This window comes from Polyergus mexicanus, unplaced genomic scaffold (assembly GCF_030449975.1).
Source record: "Polyergus mexicanus isolate NDT 795.1 unplaced genomic scaffold, iyPolMexi1.0 SCAF_10, whole genome shotgun sequence".
NCBI lineage: Eukaryota > Metazoa > Arthropoda > Insecta > Hymenoptera > Formicidae > Polyergus > Polyergus mexicanus.
Genome location: NW_027223330.1, coordinates 8,584,402 through 8,607,859, shown reverse-complemented (window position 1 = coordinate 8,607,859; position 23,458 = coordinate 8,584,402). Strand labels below are relative to the sequence as shown.

At 43.1% G+C, this 23,458-nt stretch overlaps 3 protein-coding genes across 9 annotated transcripts in view; all 3 read left to right on the top strand.

The window, feature by feature from the left end:
• Eip74ef (Ecdysone-induced protein E74) overlaps nucleotides 1–10,502 on the top strand; it is a 186,508-nt gene extending 176,006 nt beyond the window's left edge. For all 6 annotated transcript variants that reach the window (XM_070303221.1, XM_070303223.1, XM_070303225.1 and 3 more), the window contains one exon: nucleotides 9,612–10,502. In XM_070303221.1, the coding sequence (XP_070159322.1) occupies nucleotides 9,612–10,171 (560 nt within the window). In that variant the 3' untranslated portion in view covers nucleotides 10,172–10,502. The remainder of the gene's footprint in view (nucleotides 1–9,611) is intronic.
• LOC138937209 (ERI1 exoribonuclease 3) overlaps nucleotides 1–23,458 on the top strand; it is a 181,367-nt gene that overhangs the window by 153,535 nt on the left and 4,374 nt on the right. The gene's annotated exons all lie outside the window — the stretch shown is intronic.
• Nucleotides 14,250–23,383, top strand: Alpha-spec (alpha spectrin). Of its 2 annotated transcripts, XM_070303638.1 has the most exons (10): nucleotides 14,250–14,337; nucleotides 14,489–14,685; nucleotides 14,768–14,999; nucleotides 15,267–18,883; nucleotides 18,974–19,018; nucleotides 19,378–21,905; nucleotides 21,988–22,042; nucleotides 22,142–22,520; nucleotides 22,608–22,774; nucleotides 22,892–23,383. In XM_070303638.1, exons 2-10 carry the CDS (start codon nucleotides 14,536–14,538, stop codon nucleotides 23,018–23,020), a joined length of 7,302 nt encoding a protein of 2,433 aa, XP_070159739.1. In that variant the 5' UTR covers nucleotides 14,250–14,337; nucleotides 14,489–14,535; the 3' UTR covers nucleotides 23,021–23,383. The 2 variants fall into 2 exon arrangements, with proteins under 2 accessions (XP_070159739.1, XP_070159738.1); XM_070303637.1 differs by lacking the exon at nucleotides 18,974–19,018 and having other exon boundaries at nucleotides 14,251–14,337; nucleotides 22,892–23,382.

Genomic DNA, 23,458 nt, shown 5'->3' with positions numbered 1-23,458 from the left:
CTAACGAAATTATTATCTCTTCGTGGTTGCCGCGTCGTTTCTGAATTTTTTGCGTGAGAAAAATATGCTGTCGCTGTAACGGAGTTTATTTACGGTAAATTTAGGAACATCCCGTACGCGTGCATTGAACGAGTAAAATTCCGTCCAGTGTTTATTCCGTCGTTGGCGGAGGAGTTGGCTACCGTTTTTTCATTTCGTCAGAGTCGTAAAAAGAACCATTCTGAGGGCGTTAAACAAATAGAGATTAAAAAAAAAAAAACAGTAAAAATGACACAAAGTCGTATAAAGCTATTACGAAGCGAGGAGAGCGACTTCGTGTCCGCTAATAACCTTGGCATCCTTAAACTTTGACGAAAGTTATCGAATGAGACGAAAAGCGAAACAAGATTCATACTCCAGAAATGATATACGCTCTTGTCGGCGATATTTTCAACTCGCTTCTTTATCTATCCGACAACAACGCTTCTCCTCTCGCGATTCTTGATGATGCAGATGTTTTAATTCTACGAGATACAGGCGTATCCTTTTATCGAAACGCTCTTGATAAGCGTCGACGAGTGTCGCAAGGGTCAAGATCGTTGTATTAAATTTGGCAATGATCGCGCCGAGAAAATCTTTCTTATCTCCGCGAGGAGAATTATAACCGAATATCGATACTGCCCCCACTCGATCGCCAATGCTCCGGGGGGACTCTTTCCTGTTAGACAAATATTGACATTTGCTCGCAGAAATGAATTACAAAGTTCGACGATACTTGCGAGGATAAAAAAGAAAAAAAAAAAAAAAAGATGTATAAATATAATAATTCGTAGATGATAAATTGACTATCATCGATACTTTATCGGATCATGCATACCTCAGTTAAAAGGCGGATTTACTGGAATTGACATTTCCTTAGGATTTCGTCATCGCCGTTGCGGCGTTGTCTTTCCTAACGTTAACGTCATCTCTGGCGTCAAACGGAACATCGTTATTGCTCGTCGTGGAATCGACGCGGTCGACGAATTCGCATGAAACCCACACGCGTTTCGCGAACATTTTATAGAGAGGCAGTCAAGGTGATCGCGCGAAAAAAGAGAGGCCCGGAACGTAAATCTCTTATCTCTCTCTCTCTCTCTCTCTCTCTGTTTCTTCCGATCGCTTGTCTTTCGCACGACCGACACTTCGTGGAAAACAGAAACCGCGAGAGAAGTATACGCATACCACCCACGCTCCCGTCGACAAGGAAAAGAGCATTGCTCATCGCGATGCGAATTTAATCCGAGATACGTTTCCCGACTCGGAACTTCCGTCTCGAAGGAGAACGTTTTCTTCCGACGAAAGACATTCGGCAAATTGCCTTAAAGCGAGATGACGGAAATATTAATGAAATTCGAATCTGGATGATATCGAATGATAATGGATGTCACGAGCGATTAAAATGATATTAATCCGCCGGTATGCTAAATCTAAATTCGCGATAAAGATGAGGAAGTGATAAAAAATGTAATAAAAAAATAATAATTATTATGATAATAATCTTTTATTGCACGAATGCAATAAAAAATTTAAATATAATCTTTTCGAAATATTTTTCTTTTTTTTTCTTTCTTTCTTTCTTTTTCTTTTTTTAAAGCAAAAAATAATTATAATAATAAATCGGGGGACGGATGCGCGCGTAAATAAAAAGTTTCGTGTATCTTAAAAATTAATGGCGTGATAATGGCTAGAAGGAAGTTGCAAATCTAGAGACTGCGAAGAACAGAGGCGTGTTTTACGCGATACATCGCCGAGTTTAGAGTTAAAGCGGAATCTTTCCTCGGCTATCAATCTCCCTGCATCCTCCACGGCCGCTCCTTATCCTTTTCCGAATGCCGAGAGAGAAGAGAGAGAGAGAGAGAGAGAGAGAGAGAGAGAGGAGAGAGAAACGATACAACGCAGAAGAGAGGAGAGGAGAGGGGAGGTAAAACGGAGGTAGAAGGAGCGACGATGGTGCACGTGCACGTGCATGCGGAGAACTCGCAATTTGAACGGGTTTCGGGGTTAAAGATAGTAGCCCAAGGCAGTAGGGTAACATAATAGGCAGGGACTTGGTCTAACGAGAGGAAAGAGAGAAAGAGTCTGAGGATGGAGGATAGAGAGGAGGATAGAGAGGGCACGTCACGATGTCGAGACGTCGGATAGGGAGATGCTGAAGGAAGCGCGAGGATAGGAAGGCGAGAAAAGAGGTGAGAAAGAGAGGATGAGAGGGGGATAGAAGACGGAGAAACGCGAAGATCGGCGGGATAGAGAGCGAAAGGGAAGTTGGGACGCGGAAAGCGAAGAGAAGAGGGAACGGAGGGGGACAGCGCGAGACACGGATATGTATGCGAACATGTACATGTGTGCAATGCGGTGCATCGGACTAGCCGGTCGCGAATGGAGGCGGAAGAGGAGAGAGGAGGAGGAGGAGGAGGAGGATAGAGCGGTTAAGTTAGTCTGTCGGTCAGTGACTGCCTGACTTTCCCGGCGCAGCTGAAGGTCAACTCTCCCCTTCTCTCGATCTCATCCTCTTCCTCCTCCGCCTCTCTTCTTCTTCTTCTTCTTCTTCCTCCTGCCCATTCCACCGGTGCCCGTCGACGACGACGACCACCACCACCACCACCACCACCAACACCACCACCATCACCACCACCATCACCACCATCACCGCTAACCACTACCACTACCGCTATCGGCGTCGCTCCGCTATCACCGACACTGCCCGGCCCATCTTCACCCTGCCCTTCCGCCATCCCCTTCCCCCCTCATCCCTTGTCCTCTCTTCCCCCCTTCCTATTCCCTCTCTTCCGTGCGTTAACACGCCGAGCTATGTCGGAACCATAATCCACGATCGCGCTTTGTTTATGCCGGACGAGCACTTTCGGTGGCCCCTATATTCCAATGCTGCATCCCTCGTCTCCCTATCCTACCTCCTCCCTCCCTCCCTTTCTTCCTCGCCTGTACTGTATGCATCTTCCTTTCTCTCTCTCTCGAACGGGGCGCTCTTCCCGATATTCTCGACCCCTCTCCTCACCACCTCCTGCCCCCTTCGACTACGTGTAACTCGTGCACTTAGATGCACGCGGAATTCCGCCTCTCGAAATCCTGGTACGTGAGAACTCGCGTCACGCGACTATGCCGAGAGTAACTCGCCAAGATCGAAAGAACCCCGGAGGGACCGAGTTTCTTAACAGATAGAGAATTCTAACTTTTAAATAGAAAATTAATTTCTTCCTTTTTACTTTTGTTTCTTAAGGAATCCATGAAATGTCAAAGTTTGATATATTCATTGTTTAGAAAAACGGATAAATATTTCACATTCTTAAACTCGGTTAAAAAATTGCGTTTCTCATTATAAACGTAATATTTTATTACGTTTCCTTGCGTATTATCGCGTATTTAATAATTTTATAGAATTTTATCAAATTCAGATCGCGATAGCGCAGATTGGATTTTTGTATGCGCGAGGTGCTTCGCGCGCAAACCAACTTGTCGGAGATGCGAAAACAAAGAGATACGGAAGAGATGTTTATATTTTATAAAACATATATGATTAATCGCTTTAATTAGCCTATTAGCGTAACAGGATTGGCGCTATATAATATGCGATAATTTCTCGAGTTAACTCCTGCGCGAGTAGGCTGATAGGGCGCTTAATTATTCCACGTCGCGACGACACGTGTCTAGAAATGCTTCAATTTATTCAGTTTATACCGATTAGTAGACGATATATGATGCTAATATTCGATACCGTTATCGATAATTGAAAAGAAAAATTTCTCTACTGCGTTAAATTACTGAAATTCGCGCGTTGTACGCAAAAATTAATTGGTACACAGTCCGAAAGTGTATAGAGGGTATTCGAGAATTATCGCACACACCCGAGGTTATTAATGTATTTCAAGTTGACCGGTATAATATTAATATATTTCCGGATGACGAATATCAAAATTGCCGCAATGTTCCAAATATCATCGGGGTTTTTAGAGGAGTTGCGAACTATGGGAAAGGGAAGGGAAGACGAGATATCATTACCAAAAATATTCCGTTATCGATGCTGCGATAACATTAGCTTAGACGAGCCACAGGCCGTTGAAAACGAAGGCGAAGGAAGATCTCGCGCGCGACTTCCCAGCCAATTATCCGAGACCGTCGCTACGTGAGAATGCGCTCTCTGTCTAGGTCTCTCTCTCCCTCCCTCCCTCCCTCCCTCCTCTCTCTTTCGCTCTCCGCAGCATCTCTCTTCTACCGCGAGCTCGCTTTTAACGCAACCGCTTTTTTTTTACCGCTCGTTCCGTCGAATCGTACGTCCCTGGATATCCCCACCGTCGTGCCACCTCCCGTTGCTCTTCTCGGCTCATCGCGCTTTTTTTCCTCTTTCTCTCTCTCTCTCTCTCTCTTCATCTACCCCGTCCTATACCCTTCTCGCTATACTTGTACTTCCGGCCCGCGTGAGAGAGAGAGAGAGAGAGAGAGAGAGAGAGAGAGAGAGAGAGAGAGAGAGAGAGAGAGAGAGAGAGAGAGAGAGAGAGAGCGGCCGATGCGAAATCTCCTCCGCAAAATAAACGAGTGCCGAGTCGCGTCGCGTCGCAGCCGCAACGCGCGCCTACCCTTCCGTATATTTTTAACTATCGACTCGTTACCGAGTCCCTCGACTAAACTTCCTGCCGACACTGTCAGGAAGGAACGCGGCTCGCGAGAGCCGCGACGAGGAAACGCGCTTCCCCCTTTTTCGATCTTTGCCTTGGTCGCTCGTTCTCTCTCTCTCTCTCTTTCGAAACAGAGACTCCTGCGAAAAACTCGTTAGATATAGAAATTATTTACGTGTCCCACTTAAATCGTCATCCTGAAAGCGATTGAGTTCAATTTTCACGAGTACAAATTTGGATGTGAAATTGCGATTACTCTGCTGCAATCGCTCTTTATATATAAATATAATATGTACGCTCCAGGAATTACTAATCAGATGTGTAAGTTTATTAAAGTCAAATTCAATTGCTTTAGGTATGACGAAACTTCTCCATTTAAACATGGTACGTTTCGATAATTACGTGGCGAAGTACGCGGATATACAAAATTACAGATATCACAGATATGAACAGACATTTTAGTTCTAAAAGATTTTGTGTACGTATATATTGATTCACACGAAAGTTCATTCTTTTATAATATGATTTTTCAAAAATACATTTCCAACTAACAATAAGATACACGAAAAAAGATTCTTTTTTTTTTTTTTTTTTTCCCGCGATGGAAGTCGATTTTGTTCGATACTTTATTTGAAACATTCAGTAATTAAGTTTCGTCTTAAACCTCTAATCTTTCCTTCGTCCTCTACCTTGTTTTCGAGCCGAGGAATGCCACTTAAGTAGAAGATTAATACGGCCTCGAGGACTCATTAGAGAGAGAGAGAGAGAGAGAGAGAGACTGTCGTTTCATTGTTGCGGCCGAGCGAAACTTGAGTTTAAATTCGACCAATGATCGCCTTAAGTCGAGCAGGCTGTGCTTTGTAGCGAGGTCGATGTTGTAATGGTGATGAGATAAGACGCTGTGCTATCAGAGAGTAGAGAGAAAGAGAGCAAGAAATAATAACGAGACCGATGTCTCTTAAAATTTTTTTCCTCTTTTGCGTTCATCGCCGAATATTTTAGATTTCGAATAACAATTGGGTTCCCATTACAGGTGTGAAAGCAACGATCGATTAAGCTGCGATATTTGTAATATAATCCTATACATTATAATATTTTGGTTTTTTTAATCTCAGATAAAAATGCGTTGTATTGTATATGTCATCGTTTTTTTAAATTTTCAACTTTCAGATTTTGTCGATTTTGACTTATTTCGATCGTGTCTACAACTCTTATTTCTCGGTCTCGGAATCCGTAAATTTTATATTTTATCACGCGCCCTTCCCATATTTTCGATCGTTAGCCTCTTAGATTCCCAGGAGAAATCTTTACGTATTCGTTTTTTATCTCAAGCATTCTTCGTACTAGAATTTTGATCGCGCGCTTAAATCGTAGAAAATGCCCGATTGGATTGTCGAATACACCTATGTCTCCCCATTCATGCGCGGCTCTTCAATCGATCCTAGAGAGACGATTACCTAGGCTTCTAGGAATCTCTCTATCCGGTGTTCGCGCGACGTGGCGAACCACCAGACTCATCGGCTGGCGATGCGTCGTCTCTAGCGGTGCTTTCCTCGCGCTATACAACGCTCGTGGTATAGGTCAGTGAAGTAGGAGCAGTTCCCCCACCAGCCGACGACTCCTAGACAACGGGTCTACGATTGACTCATCTAGCCAGTCATACCGCGCGTAAACACACGATCCGCTCCAGCTGTTCTCGCACTCTCGGGCCCTCTCTACCGCCTTCCTCTCTCACTCATTCTCTCTTTCTTTCTCTCTCTCCCTCCTTTCTCGTTTCCCTCTATCGCTTCGTATGCATATACGATTCTCGAGAACAACAGGATGCGTTCTTCATATATTTTTGGAGTCATCTCGAAAATTTTCCTGCTATTTCCTCCTCCCTTTGGTCGCCCCCTTCTCTCTCTTCTCGTCTTTTTCTCCCTCCTCTTCATTTCTCTCTTCTTCCTCAAATTTTTGCTCGGTTTCTCCCGTGCTATTTATATCGCGGCTCTCAGTTATTGAAATCTTGTTTCTATCTCCCTTTCCCTTATGTTATGTTACATATTATATCCGCTTTTTTATTCATAACATCGAAACGCTTATCCGTATCCCCCTCCGTATACTTCTTCCTCTTCTCTGATCTCTCAATTAAAGACCATTTCGTGTAATTTTTAGGAATTTTTATCGGACTATTTCGTATCATAAAATATATTAAGCCACAATTTTGGTACGTGTGATCGCTTATACTCCGCTGCCGCATCATTCGGAGAAGGTATCGCTTCACAGAACGCTAAATATTTTTCCGTCTCTCTCTCTCTCTCTGTTTTTTCTTCCTCTCGCCTCGTCGTTCCAAACCAGAAAACCTCGAATAGAGCCCCAAGAATCGTTCAACCGCGCGGGTTCTCCACGGAACTGCAACGCACAACGCGAGAGGAGGATGCAGACGAGGAGAGGACAGGAACGATGGACGGTAGAGGAGGAAAGAGCGAAAGAGAGAGAGAGAGAGAGAGAGAGAGAGAGAGAGAGAGAGAGAGAGAGAGAGAGAGAGAGAGAGAGAGAGAGAGAGAGAGAGAGAGAGAGAGAGCGAATTGATGCTACGTTGGGGAAAGGGTGACGACGGGGAAAGGGGAAGGGGGTGGGATGTACGAGGGGGCCGGAGAACGAGTTCCGATTTTAGCGCAGTCGCGGCGGCCTCAGAACGAGCGGCGCTATTATGCACTAGTAGCTTGATGGCGTCACCCGTGCAACCTTGGCTCGGGTCAGTCCTCTATCATACTGCAGGCGGAGTTCCCCCGATCCCCCCCCCCCTCTCTCTCTCTCTCTCCCCCTCCCCCCATATTCCTCCTTCTGCATCTCGTTCTCCCGTGCTCCGCTCGACTCCGCTTTAACCCTCTCTCTCTCTCTCTCTCTCTCTCTTGTGTGCTGGTCGTCTCTTTATCTCGGGCCCGTCTCCTCTTCTTCCCAGACCCAGTGGCGTAAGGGAAACCTTTCTCCTGCCTCGCAGCAGCTTCGAAACTTTTGCTCTCTTGCAACATACAAATGTACGTCAAATAATACAAATGTGAGAGAATTTTTTTTCTTTTTTCTTTCTTTCTTTCTTTCTTTTTTTTTTATGAGAGAATCACGCGAGACGAGACACCGGTATGCGCGCGTCTCATCCAATATAAAAAAATGCGAGATTTTATCCCGTAGCGGCTTGGAAACTTTTTACAACGTAATGCAATATTGTTTGTATATATAATACATGCATGCATGCACGTCAAAAGTTGGGAATTCTTTTTTACCTATAAAAATCACACGCAGAATTTACGTATCTGTGTGACGTGAAAGATGCGAGATTTATTCAGAGGTACTTTATCTTCGAAGCTTTTGCTGTCTGCCAATACCTCAGCACGATATCTATTCACGGATGTTCATTGTTTGCTCTACAAAATCCACAGTCTTCGCGCAATAAAATCAATCGCGCTTCCCGCATCGTAAGAAATATAACATTTATAACAAAGTAGCTTGCAAAACAATTTTATTTGCTTGTATTAAATGCCCGGTCCTTCTTCGACGCACGTGTGTATATGATGCAAAGAAAATATATTACTTTAAAACTTTCGTCGTTTCCCGTCTATAATGCCCCCTTCCTCTTTCTTAAATATTCAAGATATATTTTCCATTGATGCACAAATTTCAGAAACTTTAACAATTTTTTTCTACGCTAATCCTTTTTTTTTTTTTTTTTTTTTTTTTTTTTTTTTTTTTTTTTTTAAGAAAACCAATATATCAAATAAATGATGCTTTTATTTATTAAATTTTCAGAAGAATAAATTGCTGAAATCCGATTATATTCCTTAGGAGAGACAAATTGCGTTTCGAATCTCTCGAAATATGAATTTTTTTTTTTTCCTCCCAGAAAAACCATATATAATAAAACAGCCTCGGGCGCGCAATTTTTATATATAAGATGCGCTTTTATTTATTAAATTTGCGGAAGGATAAGTTACCGAGATCCGATTATATTCCTTGGGAGAGAGAAATTGCGTTTCGGCGCGAGAGTTTCTCAGAGAGGAGGAACGCGCGTTGTCCGAGGCCGTTCTCCCTACGCCCATGAGAGAACGCACGGCCCTATGCTCGCGGCATAAACTCGGATCGTGTGCATTCGCGTCCGTATACGATCGTACCGGGGTGCGATCGATGTTACGCGCCGATCTACTACCTACCAAGTCGCACATGTCGCGTACAAACGGCGTTTCCGTCGCGCGAATTTTCACTGCCTCGGTAACTCGTCGTCCCTTTCGATTTTTCGAACCCTCGTCGAAATGAGAATCCGTCTTAACGCTAGCGGAGACGAATGATTCGGATGATTCAGGCTGGGAGCGAATGCGAGAAACAGGTCGGCGATATCGAGAGTATCGGGGACTTGTTGATCGAACCGAGTGATTGAAAGGAGGCATCGATGACTACGATTTCCCTCTTTCGCCTTGTCAACGGTGAAGCTATTAATAATCTCATTGCGCGCTTCATTCAACTGCGATGTACATACTTAAGCCGCGCGATGTGAAAATCTATCTCGATAAACGCCGACTTTGACTCTCCGCCGCGAATCGAGATATAATAGCGTTACTTTGCGTTGAGGATTTATTTGATGTGCGATTCAAGCGATTCAATGCCTCGCGAAGGATTCCTCTTCGTAAAGTTGACTTTGTTTTATGCGACGATGTAAAATTATTTCTACGTGGTTATCAATATTGATCCTTTCGTATAAATGAACGTGATAAACGATAAAGTATAGGTTCCGCGTTACTGTTGTAGAGTAATTAAAAAATACCTGTTACAAGATATGAAACAGTTTGAGTTACGCTAAGCCTATAATTAAAGCATCTATGCAAATGATTACAGAGGAATATAAATTATCCTAGATGTAGATAAAACTTATACGTATTAATAACAGTATAGAGACTTTTTCTAATCATGGACGTATTTCTTCTTTTCCAGTGTCCGAGAGCTACAATAATTACGTCAACTCCATGTATGGCGGGGGCGGTCAATTCGCGACCCCCTGTACCCCGAGCCCACCGCGGGGACCCGGTGGCGTGCCCACGAGCGTGATCCAAGCAGCCACCAGCTCGGTCTCGGATGATCTCTACCTTCTCGAACTAGGCTTCCCGCCCCGCTCGAAGAAAAGTAAGCTAAAGAAGCCGCGCCAGGGCGAGGGCGGCGGCGGCGCCGCGGTGAAGCGGAAGTCGCGCGAGGGCTCGACCACGTACCTGTGGGAGTTTCTGCTCAAGCTGCTGCAGGATCGGGAATATTGTCCGCGTTATATCAAGTGGACGAATCGCGAGCGAGGCGTCTTCAAGCTGGTCGACAGCAAGGCGGTCTCGCGTCTATGGGGCCTGCACAAAAACAAGCCGGATATGAATTACGAGACGATGGGTAGGGCTCTGCGCTACTACTATCAACGCGGTATTCTCGCGAAAGTGGACGGCCAACGGTTGGTCTATCAGTTCGTCGAGGTGCCGAAGGACATCGTCGAGATCGATTGTACAGGCGCATGAGACAGGTTGCCGGCCCGTCCCGCGGGGGACGAGGAGAGGAGGGAGCTGTTGCCGCGACGGCAACGCGGCGCCGGCATTTCGACGCGGGCTCGACGTCGATCGCCGTTATCGTCGTCGCTGCTTATGTTGCGACGTCGCGGGCCCATCGCGGGATTTCATCCGCGCGAGAGAACGCCGTCCAACGATTCTTCCCGCCGAGACGCGCCGAACTGGCACACCCCTCAGACGTTGTAAAATGGATTCTCTCTCTCTCTCTCTCTCTCTCTCTCTCTCTCTCTCTCTCTCTCTCTCTCTCTCTCTCTCTCTCTCTCTCTCTCTCTCTCTCTCTCTCTCTCACTCTCACTCTCACTCTCACTCTCACTCTCACTCTCACTCTCACTCTCACTCTCTCTCTCTCTCTCTCTCTCTCTCTCTCTCTCTCTCTCTTCCTCTGTCTGTCTCTTCCTTCCTACTCCTCTATTTTTTTTTCTACGCATGTACATCTCTTTCTCCCTGTATATTTCTCTCTTTCACTCTGGCTTCGTTTGTTCCTTGTATTATACCTATGTAAATGTATATTAAGGCGCCGGATGAGACGCGAGGTCGTCGGAGGTGGTCCCGACCTAATACCTCGTCCTCCTCCTTGCGGTCCGTTTCTTTCCCGTGTGTCGAAATATCGCGTAGGATCGAGACCGGATCGGCATCGTGTGATTGGCGGCGCCCGAATCGTTGAAATTTGTACAAAATTTAGTTCTTAACGCGTCGAGAAGAGGAAACTAAAGATTTTATCTCGGGATGTACCTTTTGCGGAAGGACACCGTGGACAAATTACTTAAGCGTGAGGTATCGGAAAAAGAAAATTGTACATTCGAAAAATATATATAAATTATTTATTGTATATTAGACGTTTATATATGTGTGTTACCTAAGGAAATTGTTATGCGCGTTATGTCCATGCAAATGGTAAACGTACGAAAACGGAGGAAAGTTTAGAGAAACAAAAAAACAAAAATGTAACGAAATGAGGGCTGTGAAAGGATTATGGTATCGAGAGGAGAGGAAAAGAGACGAGATGTGAGCACGGCGAAAGAATGAGGGACAACGTCTCTCAAAGTTTCACGGAGCGAGCTCTCAGGGAGGGATACACGTTATATTTTTTTAAGTATAAGCGAAAGGGATTGGCCCTTTCAATTCGTGAGCCGACGAGTTCAACAACGCAAGGTGCTGGCTAATATACATACACACATACACACACACACACACACACACACACACACACCGAGGTCCAAGAATATTATTTAGCAACCTAGTGTTACTAATTCGTATAAAGATTATCGAGACAGACATTATATTATATCTCTGTGTATATAGATATAAAGAATTTACATTTAGTAAAAAAAAATTATATATATTATATTGAATATATTATATATATTATATAAATATATATATATATATATATATATATTATATGTTATGTAGTAAAAATGGAGCAACGTTGATGTGTCTCTATGAGATTTGTCGTCACACTCGGCGACACGCGTAGGGAGCTTAACCGTCTCGTGCGCCCGCGACGTTTCTCCTTCGAAACTATTGTTCTACTCTTTACTGTTTCCCCCTGTATTATGTACGAGGATGAATTTTATACATCTAAGAACGCGCCTGCCGATCGCGTTCGGCCCCTTTTTTTAGTCGCAGTCGTCGCAACGCACATACATTGCTCTGGTCTCACATGCTCAGACTGATCGGAGACGTCGCACGCACAACAGAGAAAAAGCCCATCCGGGGCGCGTAATAATAAAACGCGTAACCCTAGAGTAAAATTTAACTTATTGGCGCCTCGGGACGCGTGACGCGCGCGAATGCAAGTGTATCCTACGTAGCTCCTAAGTTTTTTGTACATAAAAGGGAATCGTCGCGAAGAAATATATATGTTTAAGAAAGAATGTACGTTGCCGGTTATCCTCGCGAGAATTATCCGCGGGAGAAAGAGAATGACGTAAGGTGAAGGAAAAGGAAACGAGGAGTTTGTATAGATCACGCGCGATGTTAAAATATAACCGCGTCGCGTATACACAGGCCGATTTTGCATTACAGCCTCGGGATATTCCGATGAAACGAATAAAAAAAAATATATATATATATACAGTACATATTTGAACAGTGATCCAGTGCTGCCAATAATGCCTGTAAACGGTCCCTTCGGCATTTAACGCTCGAGTCGGAATCTTTTCGACTCGAGTGCGCGGTGCTAGTTAGATCGATCAACGTTTCGGGGGACACCAGACATACCGATGATACAAAGCAAATTGCCTTCTCGTATTAACAAAGACGTGTTGCCTTCTAAGAAAAGAAAAAAAAAAAAAAAAAAAAGATGCATATAAAAGTTCTAGCGATTTGTATCGTAAATACCGTCACTTTGTCCAGGTACTTAAAGCTCTTTACATATATACACCTAGCATCGTTTTGTGAAGAATTAAATTTTGTAATTTTATCAGAGTTCTGTGGGATGTACGTGGCGACTTTTATCGTACTTTGAATATAATGTATTGGCGGGAAATAGTAATAACATTAATAATATTATTAATATAATAATAAAATAATTATATAATGATAAAAGAACAAGATATATCAGAGAGTACAATGGACAAAAAAAAGTACCTATAGTATACCACTTCTATACATGATAACAGACACTTATAAACAATGAATGGACACTACAACAGAAATCCTATTTTTAGGTAAATTAAATTTATATATATACATAATGATCAACACTCTACACACTCTCTACGAGATATTTTAACAAATAAGACTTTACTGTAATAGAGAGATAAATACATAATTATTTACCTGTAAAATATATGAAAACAAGATGGATTGACGTAAGGAACTCTAATGTAACGTTCTGTGATTCGTTGTTTGTAGGTGAAATTTAATAAAAGATTATTGTATCATAATATATATATATATACACACACATATATATATATATATATATACATATACATATATTTGTGCGATTTTATTTATTTCCTATTTCTGAAATATATTTTTTTACTTGCATATTAATATGCATAATATCTCAGAAATATAATGAATACAATATACTTTAACCTTTAAAATAATTACATTTAATTAATATTATTTAAAGTTTAAATTCTTAAAATAACTATAGGTTAAATTTATACCAGGAAAAGTTACGTTATAAAAGATTAATCGTCAAATTGTTCTACGCATTAATAAAGAGTCTTTATCTTTTATATAATATATTCTTCATATAAATAATATATATGTATAGTTCTGTTCAAGAGTTTCATTTCATAATTAATTTCTCTATTCAACATTCAATAATTCAGATATCGTAGATTGCTACCGTCGATAAGTAAGTTACTGTTGATGCCGATTTAAATAAAATATGGCGATAAAAAACTATAATTATATATATATTATATAAATCGGGAAAATAGATAAAAAAACCATCAAGAAGATTCGCAATCGTATCGCTTATCATTTATGTAATATTGAAGATCGATACACATTATATACGCGACAAGTGATACAAAATAAAATATATCCTTCTACAAAATAATGCCTTTCATATATTGAATTTGTATTAACGACACGTAAAAAGACAAATATTTTTATATATTTATAGAATATTTTAGCGTATCGTTGTTATGTACAATATGAATCTACACTAAATACAAAATTCAACTGCTCAACTTTCGTTTCCCGATACAAGCTTTACAAGAAGAGTATAGGAAAAATGTTTTAGAAAAATCGCGTGTATATAAATTTCGGGCAGAGAGTTCTTTTCTTCAACTACATTTTTTCACGATTGCTTTCTTTTCTCTTTTTCTCTTTAAACCCCGTTAACACATGTGCTCCCTAATCTTAAATATAAATTATACGTCAAAATATCAAATCTGATCTACGATATAGATTATAGATTATATTGTAATTACATACCTCGTAATGTGACGCACAAGTTATATATAGCCGGATCGAGATTGTGTCATCGCCACTATTGGCGCGGAATTTGACTGATCGTTCATTCGACGCCGTCCGAATGTTTCCGACTTCGTGCGAGAACGCACGAAGTTTAGAATCTGGTGAATCGTCGTTCGTCGTGTCGTGGAACGTCAAACGTGGTGAACGAAGTGGAACGAATTCGCAGGTGAATTGTACGGATCTTTCGACTGCCGTTTCTTTTTTCGCATTATCAACGAAACGATTTACCCCCTCGCGCGTACATTCGACAATCTGCTGTCAGTGCCTGCGCGAAACGTTATTTATCGATCCCGACGACGGAATTGATTCTGCCACACCCCACAGGGGCCATCTTGTACCCGAGTAGTCGGTGGACTACTTCAGCTCTAGCCATGGACCAAATCACGCCTAAGGAGGTGAAGATTCTTGAGAATCCGGAGGACATCCAGGAGAGACGAGAGCAAGTACTGGGACGATATGCCAACTTCAAGGCGGAGGCGCGCAACAAGCGGGACAAGCTCGAGGACTCCCGTCGCTTTCAAGTGCGTTCCTCCCATTTGTTTCCCGATAATTGACATATAATTTTCTGACGTTCCGACACTTACCTTCGCGTTCGATTTTCAGTATTTTAAGCGAGATGCGGATGAACTCGAGGGATGGATTTACGAGAAACTACAGGCAGCATCGGACGAGAGTTACAAAGATCCGACTAATCTACAGGCAAAGATTCAGAAGCATCAGGCTTTTGAAGCTGAAGTCGCCGCTCATTCAAATGCCATCGTGCTGCTCGACAATACCGGCTCAGAAATGATAGCGCAACATCATTTTGCCAGCGATGTAATTCGCAAGAGATTAGGTATATTCAACTGCCAGAGAATTAATTTGTTTTATCGATTATTCGAATATATTGTCAAAGTATATTACCAAGTTTTTATTTGCATGCAAGAGTATTATGAATTTAATATTAATAACTAGATTTTGAAATTGTTGCGTTCTCAAATTATGTTTTGGCATATTTTTAATCGAAAAACAGTGTGTTTTTATTATGAAACATACTGAATATATGACAAATTGATTTATTTATTGATATATCTAATAATGCAATGTACCTGATTATTTAAAGAGGAACTACATCGTCTATGGGAGTTGCTGTTGTCTCGTTTGGCCGACAAAGGTCTGAAGTTACAGCAGGCCTTGGTTCTTGTACAGTTCATTCGTCACTGCGATGAGGTGATGTTTTGGATACATGACAAGGAAGCTTTTGTAACGACTGATGAATTTGGACACGACTTGGAGCATGTGGAAGTGCTTCAAAGGAAATTTGACGAATTCCAAAAAGACATGGCCAGCCAAGAGTATAGAGTTACAGAGGTGAACGAATTGGCAGACAAGTTGCTGTTAGACGGACATCCCGAACGTGACACCATTCTACGTAGAAAGGAAGAGCTCAACGAATCCTGGCAAAGATTGAAACAATTGGCCACCTTGCGACAGGAGAAGCTCTTCGGGGCTCATGAAATTCAGAGATTCAATCGTGACGCCGATGAAACTATGGCTTGGATCGCTGAGAAGGATGTTGTTCTGTCATCTGATGATTTCGGTCGAGATCTCGCCAGTGTCCAGACGTTACAACGAAAGCACGAAGGCATCGAACGCGATTTGGCTGCTTTAGAAGATAAGGTATATACATTGGGCGCGGAAGCCGATCGTCTCGCCGCCATTCACGAAGCCGACCACTCCAAACAGATTCAAGCTAAACGCGCCGAGATCTTGCAGTCGTGGGAAAGTCTGACCGCAAAGGCGAAAGAACGACGTCTCAAGCTCAACGAATCCTATTATTTACATCGATTCTTAGCCGACTATCGCGACTTGGTATCGTGGATGAATGATATGCGCGCCATCATTTCCGCGGACGAATTAGCTAAAGACGTAGCGGGTGCCGAGGCTTTGGTCGACAGACATCAGGAACACAAGGGAGAAATCGATGCTAGAGCCGATAGCTTTGACGCAACTACATTGGCTGGTAATAAACTGTTGGAGAAAAAGCATTACGCTGCCGAAGAAGTGGCGCGGAAATTGAATTCTCTCGCCGAAGATAAGTCATCTCTCTTGAGTTTATGGGAGAAGAGGCGTATCTTGTACGAACAATGCGTGGATTTACAACTGTTCTATAGAGATACCGAGCAGGCGGATGCGTGGATGGCGAAACAGGAAGCGTTTCTCGCCAATGAAGATCTAGGAGATTCCCTCGATAGTGTGGAGGCGCTTATTAAAAAACACGAAGATTTTGACAAATCCTTGGCAGCTCAGGAAGAGAAGATCAAAGTGCTTGACGATTTTGCTGGAAAATTAATCGAGGGCGAACATTATGCTGCGGACGATGTGGCGCAACGACGGCAGCTACTTTTGGAAAGAAGAGCCATTCTCCTTGAAAAATCAGCTCAAAGACGACGTCGTCTAGAAGATGCGTACAAACTACAACAGTTCGAGAGGGACTGCGACGAAACCAAAGGCTGGGTTAACGAAAAGCTTAAATTCGCTACTGATGACAGTTACTTAGATCCAACAAATTTGAACGGTAAAGTTCAAAAACATCAGAATTTCGAGCAGGAATTGAATGCAAACAAGACGCGCATGGAAGAAATGGTGGCTACTGGCCAGGAATTGATCGAAAGCGATCACTATGCCAGCGATCGTATACGCACCCGTACGGATGAGATTGTGACACTGTGGGAGAGTTTGGCGCGGGCTACTGAAAAGAAAGGTGCGAAATTGCAAGAGGCTTCCCAGCAGCAACAGTTCAACCGAACTGTAGAAGATATTGAGCTGTGGCTTTCGGAAGTAGAAGGACAACTCATGTCGGAAGATTACGGCAAAGATCTGACCAGCGTTCAAAACTTGCAGAAAAAACACGCACTCCTAGAAGCCGATGTAGGTTCTCACGCCGATAGAATAGACGGTATCGTTCAAGCGGCCGAGCAGTTTGTTAAATCGGGCCATTTTGACGCCGATAACATCAAGACTAAACAGGAACAATTGCAAGCTAGATACAGCGCCTTACAACGTCCTATGAGTCTGAGGAAGCAACGACTTCTGGACTCCCTTCAAGTGCAACAGCTGTTCAGAGATATCGAGGACGAGGAAGCGTGGATTCGCGAGAAGGAACCAGTCGCAGCATCTACCAATCGCGGTCGCGATTTGATCGGTGTACAAAATCTTCAGAAGAAACATCAAGCTGTTTTGGCCGAGATCAATAATCATGAGCCAAGAGTGGCCGCGGTATGCCAGGCGGGTTCGACGATGTTGCAAGAGGGACACTTTGCCGCCGAGGAAATCAATCAACGATTGGCGGCTTTAGACGAACACTGGGGACAGCTGAAAGATAAGGCTCGGCAACGCAAGAATGATCTAGACGATTCGTTGCAGGCGCATCAGTACTTTGCCGACGCGAACGAAGCTGAATCGTGGATGAAGGAGAAACGTCCTATAGTGATGAATGGCGATTATGGAAAGGACGAGGATAGCTCCGAGGCTCTTCTAAAGAAGCACGAAGCCTTGGTCAGCGATTTGGAAGCGTTCGCGAGCACCATCGCGGCATTGAGAGATCAGGCTGCAGCATGCAGACAGCAAGAGACTCCTACAATCGACATTACCGGTAAGGAATGCGTCGTCGCTCTTTACGATTATACCGAGAAGTCTCCTAGGGAAGTATCTATGAAGAAGGGTGACACTCTGACTCTTCTCAACTCTAATAACAAAGACTGGTGGAAAGTCGAAGTGAACGATCGTCAAGGTTTTGTACCGGCGGCATACGTGAAGCGCGTGGAACCCGAGGTAGGTCTCAGCGCTTCTCAGCAAAACTTGGCTAGAGAACAGAGCTCGATTGCCGCGCGACAAGCGCAGATTCAGGCACAATACGATGATCTTTTGCGTCTGGCGCGCGAACGTCAAAACAAGCTCAACGAAACGGCTAAAGCCTATGTACTGGTGAGAGAGGCCGCGGAATTGGCTACTTGGATCAAAGACAAGGAAAATCACGCGCAGGTGCAGGATGTTGGCGAGGATCTGGAACAGGTGGAAGTAATGCAGAAAAAGTTCGACGATTTTCAAGCCGATCTTAAAGCGAATGAGGTGCGTTTGGCCGAGATGAATGAAATCGCCGTACAGTTGATGAGTCTCGGACAAACCGAAGCGGCGTTGAAGATTCAAACGCAGATCCAGGATCTGAACGAGAAATGGACCAGTCTGCAAACGCTCACTGCAGAACGTGCCAATCAGCTGGGTTCCGCTCATGAAGTGCAACGATTCCATCGAGACGTTGACGAAACCAAAGATTGGATTCGCGAGAAAGACGCGGCGCTGAATAATGACGATCTGGGCAAAGATTTGCGCAGCGTTCAGGCTCTACAGCGTAAGCACGAAGGTCTGGAGAGAGATTTAGCGGCTCTGGGGGATAAGATCAAGCAACTCGACGAAACGGCTAATCGTTTGATGCAATCGCATCCGGAGACTGCTGAGCAAACATATGCCAAACAGAAGGAGATCAATGAAGAATGGACTCAATTGACAGCCAAAGCTAACAGCAGAAAAGAAAAGCTTCTCGATTCATATGATCTACAACGATTCCTCAGCGATTATCGCGATTTAATGGCCTGGATCAATTCAATGATGGGTTTGGTTGCTTCCGAGGAACTCGCATCAGACGTCACGGGCGCCGAGGCATTGCTCGAACGTCATCAGGTAAAATATATTTTCCATCGTAGTATGATCAGTAATACAATCATATCATCACTCATCTGGCGAATCGTTTACGAGTCATTTAAATTATAGAATCACAGAGCAGAGATAGATGCGCGATACGGCATACTTCCAGAGGTATATAAGAACGTTTGAGCATGTATCGAGGAAATCGCGAGAAATGTCTAGAATTAATGCTGGCGAGAATGTCTAAAATTAATCTCGCGGAGTCCGTCTCGTTGATGATGTTTTGTTCTTTTCTTTTTCTTTCACGAGAGGAAGCTGTCGATGTTTTCTACAATGAAAATATTGCCTATTAACAGTTTGAGTATTTTCGATGCTTCTCGCGTAATTGCTGCCTTTCTGCTTGTCGTAATATCTATTGCCGAATGGATTTGATCGTACATAACAAACAAAATTGCATATTGACACAAAAGATCCGAAAACATGAGTCGTGGGAGATTTTAGTTTAATAAATTTCTTTCGTTTTTTTATAGGAGCATCGAATGGAGATAGATGCCAGGGCGGGTACTTTCCAGGCGTTCGAATTGTTCGGTCAGCAATTATTGCAATCTAGTCACTATGCTAGTGTGGAGATATTGGAAAAACTCGAGTCCATGGCTGAAGCGCGACAGGAGCTGGAAAAGGCCTGGATCCAACGGCGCATGCAGCTCGATCAGAATCTCGAGTTGCAGTTGTTCTGCAGGGATTGCGAGCAGGCAGAGAATTGGATGAGCGCGCGTGAAGCTTTCCTCAGCAGCGCGGATGCAGTGGACAGCAGCGACAATGTCGAAGCTCTCATCAAGAAACACGAAGATTTCGACAAGGCGATTAACGCACACGAAGAGAAAATTGCTACTTTGCAAACTCTAGCTGATCAGCTGATCGCCGCCGAACATTACGCCGCTAAACCCATCGACGAAAGACGTTGCCAAGTATTAGATCGCTGGCGGCATTTGAAGGACGCTCTTATCGAGAAACGCTCCAAACTAGGCGAATCTCAGACTTTGCAGCAATTTTCTCGTGACGCCGATGAAATGGAAAATTGGATCGCCGAAAAACTTCAATTGGCTACGGAGGAGAATTACAAGGATCCCGCCAATATACAGTCAAAGCATCAGAAACATCAAGCTTTCGAAGCCGAATTGGCTGCGAACGCGGACCGAATTCAATCGGTGCTCGCTATGGGAGGTAATCTGATCGAAAAGCATCAGTGTGCCGGCTCGGAAGATGCAGTTCAGAAAAGATTAGCATCCATCGCTGACCAGTGGGAATACCTTACGCAAAAGACTACGGAAAAGTCGATGAAATTGAAGGAAGCTAATAAACAACGTACTTATATCGCTGCCGTGAAAGATCTCGATTTTTGGCTCGGGGAAGTCGAGAGTTTGCTCACGTCCGAAGATGCTGGCAAAGACTTAGCCTCCGTGCAGAATCTCATGAAGAAGCATCAACTTGTTGAGGCGGATATACAAGCGCACGAAGAAAGGATCAAAGATATGAATGCGCAAGCCGACTCGTTGATTGAGAGCGGCCAGTTCGATGCTGCTGGTATTCAGGAGAAACGACAAAGCATAAATGAGCGTTACGAGCGAATCAGAAATCTAGCCGCGCATAGACAGGCGAGACTTAATGAAGCCAACACTCTTCATCAGTTCTTCCGCGATATCGCCGACGAAGAATCCTGGATCAAGGAAAAGAAGCTTCTTGTTGGATCAGATGACTATGGCCGTGATCTTACCGGCGTGCAGAATTTGAAAAAGAAACACAAAAGATTGGAAGCTGAACTCGGTAGCCACGAACCCGCCATACAAGCTGTTCAAGAAGCGGGAGAGAAATTGATGGACGTCTCAAATCTGGGAGTACCTGAAATCGAGCAGCGTTTAAAGCTTCTCAATCAGGCATGGGCCGAATTGAAGCAATTGGCTGCCACCAGAGGACAAAAATTGGATGAATCTTTAACATATCAGCAGTTCCTCGCCAAGGTCGAAGAGGAGGAAGCATGGATTACGGAGAAGCAACAATTACTCTCTGTTGAAGATTACGGTGACACAATGGCTGCTGTTCAAGGTCTTTTGAAAAAGCATGATGCATTTGAGACTGATTTCGCGGCTCACGGTGAACGTTGCAAGGATATTTGCGAGGCTGGCGAAACACTGATCAAAGCTGGCAATCATCGAGCGGATGCTATTGGTCAGAGATGCGCACAACTACGCAACAAACTGGAGCAACTTGGAGCTCTCGCGGCCCGCAGGAAGACGCGGTTAAACGATAATTCAGCATACTTGCAGTTTATGTGGAAGGCCGATGTAGTCGAATCGTGGATCGCCGACAAGGAAACCCACGTGCGTTCCGAAGAGTTTGGCCGAGATCTGTCCACCGTACAGACTCTACTCACGAAACAAGAGACTTTCGACGCTGGTCTCCACGCATTCGAGCACGAGGGTATCCAGAACATCACTTCATTGAAGGAAATGCTCGTTGATTCCGGCCACGATCAGACACCTAGTATACAGAAACGTCATGCCGATGTTATTACTCGTTGGCAGAAACTATTGGCCGATTCTGATGCGAGGAAACAGCGTCTATTAAGAATGCAGGATCAGTTTAGACAGATCGAGGAGCTATATTTGACGTTCGCGAAGAAGGCGTCTGCTTTTAACTCTTGGTTCGAGAATGCCGAGGAGGATCTGACGGATCCAGTGCGTTGCAATAGTATCGAGGAGATTCGCGCTCTTCGCGAGGCACACGCGCAGTTCCAAGCCAGTTTGTCCTCGGCCGAAGCCGATTTTCAAGCCTTGGCTGCTCTCGATAGGCAGATCAAGAGCTTTAACGTCGGGCCCAATCCGTATACATGGTTTACGATGGAGGCTTTGGAGGATACTTGGCGTAACTTGCAGAAGATAATTAAAGAACGCGATGTTGAACTCGCGAAAGAAGCGCAACGGCAGGAGGAGAATGATAAATTACGTAAGGAATTCGCCAAGCACGCCAACGCTTTCCACCAATGGCTTGCAGAAACAAGGTTTGCATCATTTTGAAGAAAATATTTATCCATTTTTCTTTAAATAAAGATATATAAATGCAAATTATCCCTTTTCTTATAGAACATCTATGATGGAAGGATCTGGATCTCTAGAACAGCAACTGGAAGCAACCAAGGTTTGTGTAATTGAAACAGATATTTATTTTAAAGATTGAATTTAAAAAACATTTTGTTATGGAATATGTTATATATAAATTACATTTACAAATTCACAGCGAAAAACTCAAGAAGTGCGCGCACGTCGTCAAGACCTAAAAAAGATCGAAGATCTTGGAGCTATTTTAGAAGAACATCTAATTCTGGACAATCGTTATACGGAGCACAGTACCGTAGGATTGGCACAGCAATGGGACCAGTTGGATCAACTGGGAATGCGCATGCAACACAATTTAGAGCAGCAGATTCAAGCCAGAAATCAATCTGGTGTTTCTGAAGACGCGCTTAAAGAATTCTCCATGATGTTCAAGCACTTTGACAAGGACAAGAGCGGCCGTCTAAATCATCAAGAATTCAAATCGTGCCTGAGAGCTTTGGGTTATGATCTGCCTATGATGGAGGAAGGACAACCTGATCCAGAATTCGAGAACATATTAGGTTTTGTTCATTTTAATTCTTTGTTACTTCTGTGATATTATATTATTTTAGATGTATCAATTTTTAATACAATGTTACTATTCACAGACATCGTAGATCCTAATAGAGATGGCTATGTATCATTACAAGAATATATGGCATTTATGATTAGCAAGGAAACAGAGAATGTGCAAAGTTCGGAGGAAATAGAGAACGCGTTCCGAGCCATCACTGCAGCAGACCGGCCGTATGTCACAAAAGAGGAATTATATGCTGTAAGTGCAAATATACTACAGAATATTCAGAAATCTGGATTACGCTTATTCCTATAATATTTTAACGAATACAATTTATATTATTTTTTTATTTTATTTTATTTTATTTTTTTTCAGAACCTCACAAAGGAGATGGCCGATTACTGTGTTGCTCGTATGAAACCTTATGTAGATCCTAAATCAGAACGACCGATAACGGCAGCGTTGGACTATATAGAATTTACACGCACTCTTTTCCAGAATTAATTATGCATTTATATATATGTGTTATATTAATATTTTTCCAAGCTTATTAAATTATAACCGCGCATAAACAGCATCAAGGTGCATATTTCTATTTTTTAAGACCATGCATGACTAATGTTTATATATTATTATATAGAACATCTGCATATAGATTGAGATTTAACTTTATTTAGACCGACTGGCTGATATAACGAATATGTCTATATACTTTCGATAAAGAGAAAAGCAAAATTTCTTCTAATATACGCACTTTAGATATGTATTTGACACCTGCATTTTTAAAAATCTAATTAGTCGCATGTATGTCAAAGATAATATATGTATCTAGAATATATGATCTATAATACCAAATTTGCTATATCAGTTAGTTTTGGTCTAATACTTTCCATATTATTCTTCGAAATAAATGTATTTAACATGTTACATTGTCTTTGTTTT

What these genes read in the sequence shown, in the direction of transcription:
- Alpha-spec (XM_070303638.1), top strand. Translation starts at nt 14,536, where the DNA reads ATGGACCAAATCACGCCTAAGGAGGTGAAGATTCTTGAGAATCCGGAG. An exon ending in AGGACTCCCGTCGCTTTCAA is followed by an intron (nt 14,686 to 14,767) that starts GTGCGTTCCTCC and finishes TTCGATTTTCAG; the next exon opens with TATTTTAAGCGAGATGCGGA. An exon ending in TGTAATTCGCAAGAGATTAG is followed by an intron (nt 15,000 to 15,266) that starts GTATATTCAACT and finishes GATTATTTAAAG; the next exon opens with AGGAACTACATCGTCTATGG.